Source organism: Brassica oleracea, chromosome C6 (genome assembly GCF_000695525.1).
Source record: "Brassica oleracea var. oleracea cultivar TO1000 chromosome C6, BOL, whole genome shotgun sequence".
Lineage (NCBI taxonomy): Eukaryota > Viridiplantae > Streptophyta > Magnoliopsida > Brassicales > Brassicaceae > Brassica > Brassica oleracea.
The window spans coordinates 26,790,862-26,796,790 of NC_027753.1; the positions used below are offsets into that span (position 1 = coordinate 26,790,862).

The window sequence follows — 5,929 nt, forward strand, 5'->3', positions numbered from 1 at the left end:
GGAAATTCCGAGGATTTCATTTTCCGTCGGAATGTCTTTTGGGTTTCCTCGGAATTTCCGAGGAAATTCCTCGGGAAATTCCGAGGATTTCATTTTCCGTCGGAATGTCCGTCAGAATACCGATGTTTTCTTGTAGTGTATGCTTCCAGCTTATTAGTTGAATAAAAAATGACAATCTTAATAAATATATTGTTAGTGCTAGTGTAACGATATATGTAACCAAATCAGAGACAATTCAATAATACCCCAAAAGAAAATCATTAGGCCATCATCAAGGGTAAACTTAACTAAATTTCTTAATTCAACTTTTATCATTTAAAATCGCTGTTCAATATTTCAATAGGAATATGACAATTGCATTATGACTTACCTTTAACCATTAAAACAACACCACGTGTCAGTTGAGTTCTCAGAAATTTGGGAATTAGGAGAGTTTTAAGAGATGTTTCATCATCTTTTTTTTTTCCTTTTGTTTCTTTTTTGTTTTTTTTGTTTTTTAATTCTCTAGATACTCTAGGAGGAGATACTGCACATTGCACATACCCTTACAAGAAAGAGATTGGTACCCCATTTGTACATTAACCTACTGAGTGAAAGTTGTGGGTTAGGGTTTCTCATGGATTTAGTCAGCTTACTTTACGATAATCTCATTTGTCGTATGTCCTTAGCGGCATACATATCTAATCTCGGTGTCTTAATAATCACAATCGTTGACCAGATACAATGTGTGTATCCATTTAGTACATACACGACACATACATGCATCATCATGCTTCATGCATGTTGTACAAATCAGGTATTGTAAGAAATTCCCAGAACTTTGAATAAGTCAATTGTTTATCCATTTCAACCAAGGGCCTAGAACATCTCTAGTGTAAAACTTCAACTTTTCTTACTAAAATGAAATAATTCTATAATGGAGTGAGTTTTTGTTTAATTCTACTTTATTTTGGACTGAAAATTGGAGTAATAAACAAAAAGTAAATACAATATATTTTTACCCCATTATTGAATTGAAAATGGAATAGGGTTAACATTTCTTACTCCAGATTTTATTTTGTAATAAGAAATAGTGTGTGGTTAAATTAAGATACTCTTAAAGTCTGATCCACGAAGTTGGTAGGTACTAGAAAGAGACGGTGTTCGGCTTTTGCAAGTAGAAAAATAGGCCATTGGTACTGGGTTTGAAGACACCGTAAATGGGCCTTAAAAGGCCCAATGAGTCCGGGTATTGAGTAAAGGGTCGGGTCTCTTAAAAGACTTCTCACATCCGCGTCATCTCGTTACTTTAGGTTTATAGTCAAAACCCGAAGAGATAAGAAAAGAAACCGAAACAGAGGCTTAGGATCAGAAGAAGAACTGAGGAGAAGTGTCTGCGAGAGAAAGAGAAGAGAGAGTGTCTGATGGAAGACGATGGAAGAGACGTTCATCAACTCGATTTGGAAAACGCCGATCAAGTTCTTTGGATGATGAAGAGCCCTGTTGTTGTCGCCAAGACGTGGGAGAAGCTCGCTCCTCCTCCTTCTTCTTCGTATTCTTCGTATCCTTCCCCTGGATTCACTAGTTTGGCCAAGGTTGTTCAGTCCGTTGATTTTCCACTGACCGAGCCCAAGGTATTGGATTACAATCTTCGTATTTTGATTCTCGAAGCTCTCAACTTTCATGGGTTAGATTGTCGAATGATTAGAAACGTTACTTTGGTATGTAGTGTCCTTGAACCTTTACGACCAATTTTTTTCTGAAGAAGACACTTGTTGATGTTTCTCTGTAATGGTATATATCAGTTCAAATGGACTATGTGACCTTCGTGTTTTCGATATGTAGTGTCCTTAAAAGTATGAATCTTTACTACCGATTTGGTCTGAAGACGACACTTTTGTTGAGTGTTCTGTTCTTTTCAATGCATTGATGCTTCTTTGTATATCAGTTCAACATGGAGATGGTTGGTGCTGAGTATGGGAACATGCCAAAGAGCTACTCTCTGAACATGTTTAAAGACTTTGTTCCAATGAATGTCCTTTCCGTTGTCGGTCTAGAAGGTAAGGAGGAGGAGGTGTCTTCACTTGTCTGATTAATGCACATCGGCTGAAATCTGTCTTAACCATCTTCTGATACATTTCCTTTCTTTGTCTATGAGCTTAATAGATCAACCAGCTGCTGAAGGAACGGTAGAACAAAAGTTCGACATGAAGCCACAGGGCGAAGACATTGAAGACTACGCAAGGCTTTGCCGAGAGAGAACAAGCAGATCCATGGTTAAGAACCGACAGATACAGGTGTTTTGTTCTCCTCATTCTTGGTCTCTCTTCAACTCTTATAGCTAATCAGATAAGCTTTGAATTGTTGTAAACTTAAGGTTATTGATAATGACCGTGGAGTACATATGAGGCCTATGCCTGGAATGCATGGTTTTGGTTCCTCCAATTCAAAGGTAATATTATTTATGCATATATGGAGTAATCATTGAGATGGGCAACGATTCATGTTCTTAGTTTGTTTTGTGCGTTGTGTCTGAATGAGCAGGAAAAGAGGAAAGCTCTTCCAGTCAAGCAAACAGATATGAAGAGGACGAGGAGAGATCGTGGTGAGCTCGAAGGTATAATGTTCAACCTATTCGAAGGCCAACCAAACTGGACCTTGAAGCAGCTAGTACAGAAGACTGACCAACCAGCGCAGTTTTTGAAAGAGATACTAAACGAGCTTTGCGTTTACAATAAGAGAGGATCGAACCAAGGCACGTATGAGCTTAAACCAGAGTACAAGAAAGCTGGGGAAGATGATACAACAGGTGGACAGTAAAAACAATCGCATAGTGACAGTATTCTAAACCACCAAGTCGTTTTAGGGAGAGAAGAAGAGTTATCTTTTAATTTGGATTATTTAAGCCAGAATAGTCAACTTATGAAATTGAGTGTTTCTTAACACTTATTAATCATTCTGTTATAAAACCTTACTCCAAATTATAAAATGACTCTAACATCTCAGTTATATGTCTTTAGATGATTCATCTATCTATCTTAAAAAAAGTGGATTCATATCTCTTTTGAAGATTCATGTGTAATGGTTATACATGTTACGTGTACATACTATACAGAAAACGGTTTTTCGTATTGAAGATTTTTTTGTAATTTTCCCTATTATTTTGTATAATTGATGATAATTATATTTTCTGGAAATCAAAATCGAAATCATTTAGAAACATTATTGAACTTTAAATCAAATTAAAATCTAGATCATAGTCACATACGAGTTTTTTTTTCTTTTCAAATGGGTGTTTGTTTATAACGACAAATAACAAAATAATGTGGCCGCCTGGTTGAGATATAAACATATAACGAACATGAAGTCTTGTCTAAAGAGACGAGACGTCAATGCGTGTCTTCCACTGCTTGGACAGAAGCGGGACTAAGGGCATCTTTATCGGGGGTGTCTAACCCCTGTCTCTTATGTTAATTGCCAATTTTAAAAAAAAAATATAGAAAAGGAGCAAAACACGTCGCTTAAACAAGCCACGGTAGGGACGTCGCTTAGAGACAGGTGTCGAAAGAAGACTGGGCGAAGGAGAGATGGTGTTTCGGCCTTCTCGGGTTCTCTCTTGCGTGATGTTTTGCCTCGACGAAATCGTGTCTCTCTCTCTCTCGAAATCTCTCCGCGGTGGATTGGATCTTCTTCGGCTCGTCTCCCTCGGTTGATCACGCCGGCAATCTAGGTCTCTTCGGCGTTCTACCTCTCTCGATTCTCCTCGCTGAGGAACCCTTTGGGCTTCTCTCTCTCGATTCCCCTGGTCCATCGGTGGTCTCTTCTCCGGCTCGTCTTCCTCGGTGGCTCTCGTCAGCGTTGTCTCTCTTCTTGGCGGTGTATCTCTCTCGATTCCTCTCCTATGGGTCACCCTTTGGCCTTCTCTCTCTCTCTCGATTCCTCTCGTCGGTGGCTCTGGTCATCTACGCGACGCATCCCTCGGAGGCTCTCATTGGCGACCTATCTGTCGTCGGCGATCTATCTGATGGTGTCTCTCCTCGACGGACCCCTCTCTCTCTCTGCGCCTCTCTGAAAATCAAAAGGGTGAGGGGTTATTTTGTTGTTCATGCATGTCTCAGATTATGATTCAAGTTGGTCTGATCGCAAGTTTCATTTGTTTGTTATGTTGATTCTGTCTCTCAGTGGCTCTCCTCGACGGCGACGGAGTACTCTCTGGGTGGTTCTCCTGAAATCGAAAAGGTAAAGCTTCTGGTTTCTTCTTCTTCAAGGTTTTAAAGATGTTTATTTCTTTGTTGAGTTCGATCATGTGTCATGAATGAATCTATATCTTGTTTGTTTACATCAATGGATCACAATTGATTTTTTACCGCATCGACTGTTACCAAATTTTATTGTTTGTTGTGTTGGTTTGTGTCTATTGATGGTCAGTTATGTTCATGTCTTTGTGTCGTGTGATGGTTAGATGAAATACATTTTTATATGTTCTGTCTTTGTGTGTTTACGATCAAATAAATTTTAATATGTTCGGTCTTTGTGATCCAGGGATCAAGAGACTTGAGGAAGGATCATTGAAGAGAGGAGTACGCAGAAATACAGGTTAGAGTTTTTCTCTTCTGCAATGGAATGGTTTTGCTTCTGTCTGAACTGATTGTCTGGCTTTAGTTAATTGTTTGTTGTCTGGATGTAGTTACTTTAGGGTAATTAATTGTTGTCTCACCGTAATAAATAGAAGTGATTGTCTGGCTCTAGTTAGTTGGAATTGAAATGCATTGTTTGTTGTTTGTTGTTAGATATAGGTCAAGTCATTACAGATGCGTTTATTATTTTGCCAATATAATTAAGTTAGATAGTCTTGTTGGTTGGGTACAACTGAATGCGTTTGAACGTTTCTTCTCCTCTTTCTCCTCCTTCTCTGATTTCTCCTCTTTCTCCTCTTTCTCCACCTTCTCCTCTTTCTCCTCCTTCACCTCTTTCTCCTCTTTCTCCACTCTCTTTGCCTTCGAAAATGGATTTCAATCCATTCCAAGACTCTGCAAAATTTGTTGAACTACTAAGTAGTCAACAAAAGGTAGTCTTTGGGAGTCAAGGCAGTGCTTCTCGGTCATCATCGCAAGTTCCTTTCTTCAGTCAAGGTACAGAGGAAGGTCGCGATCTTCCAGCAGAGCGTAAGGAGCGAAGAGCGTGGACTCCAACAGATGATATAGTGCTTATTAGCTCGTGGTTGAACACGAGCAAGGATCCAGTTGTTGGGAATGAGCAGAAGTCAGTCGCTTTCTGGACAAGAGTTGCAACATACTTTTCAGCTTCTCCTAAGCTTGCTGGCAGTGAAAAAAGAGAGGGTCCTCAATGCAAGCAACGCTGGCACAAGCTGAATGAAGCAGTTTGCAAGTTTTGTGGGGCGTATGAAGCAGCCACAAGAGAGAAAAGCAGTGGTATGAACGAGAATGACATTGTAAAATTAGCTCACGAAATCTTTTTTAACAACTATAAAAAGAAGTTCACTCTAGAACACGCGTGGAAGGAGCTCCGCCATGACCAGAAGTGGTGTGAGGTCGCTGCAGCTAAAAATGAAAGCACCTCCAAAAGAAGGAAGTTCGAGGATGGAAGTCATTCAGCCAGCTCTCAAGTCCCTGAAAACCCTGCTGCTGTGGATGGAACATCTCGTCCCCCGGGTGTTAAGGCTTCAAAAGCTCGTGGGAAGAACCCACAGGCTGAGGAGAAACGGCTGTCTGACTTCCAGAGTTTGTGGAGCATCAAGCAGAATGACTTGGCAATGAAGGAAAGACTCTCCAAGCTGAGGATACTTGAGAATCTTCTTGCAAAAGACCCACCACTAGCTGATTATGAAGAAGTGATTATGAAAAAGCTGATAAATGAGTTGATGTAACTCACGATCATGATCTTGTTGTATCATATTATGTCTTCGTCTTGTTTCTTGTTGTTTGATCTT

The 5,929-nt window shown here is 39.8% G+C and overlaps 2 protein-coding genes across 2 annotated transcripts; both read left to right on the forward strand.

Moving 5' to 3' along the window:
- Nucleotides 1-1,299: 1,299 nt before the first annotated feature.
- On the forward strand, nucleotides 1,300-2,988 carry LOC106298292 (general transcription factor IIF subunit 2-like). Its single transcript, XM_013734394.1, has 5 exons — nucleotides 1,300-1,613; nucleotides 1,928-2,039; nucleotides 2,146-2,276; nucleotides 2,357-2,431; nucleotides 2,524-2,988. The coding sequence occupies exons 1-5, from the start codon at nucleotides 1,404-1,406 to the stop codon at nucleotides 2,797-2,799; spliced, it is 804 nt and encodes a 267-aa protein (XP_013589848.1). The 5' UTR covers nucleotides 1,300-1,403; the 3' UTR covers nucleotides 2,800-2,988.
- A 1,996-nt stretch (nucleotides 2,989-4,984) lies between these two features.
- LOC106297862 (glutathione S-transferase T3-like) lies at nucleotides 4,985-5,866 on the forward strand. The gene has a single exon (XM_013734014.1). It carries the CDS (start codon nucleotides 4,985-4,987, stop codon nucleotides 5,864-5,866), a length of 882 nt encoding a protein of 293 aa, XP_013589468.1.
- The last annotated feature ends 63 nt before the right edge of the window (nucleotides 5,867-5,929 follow it).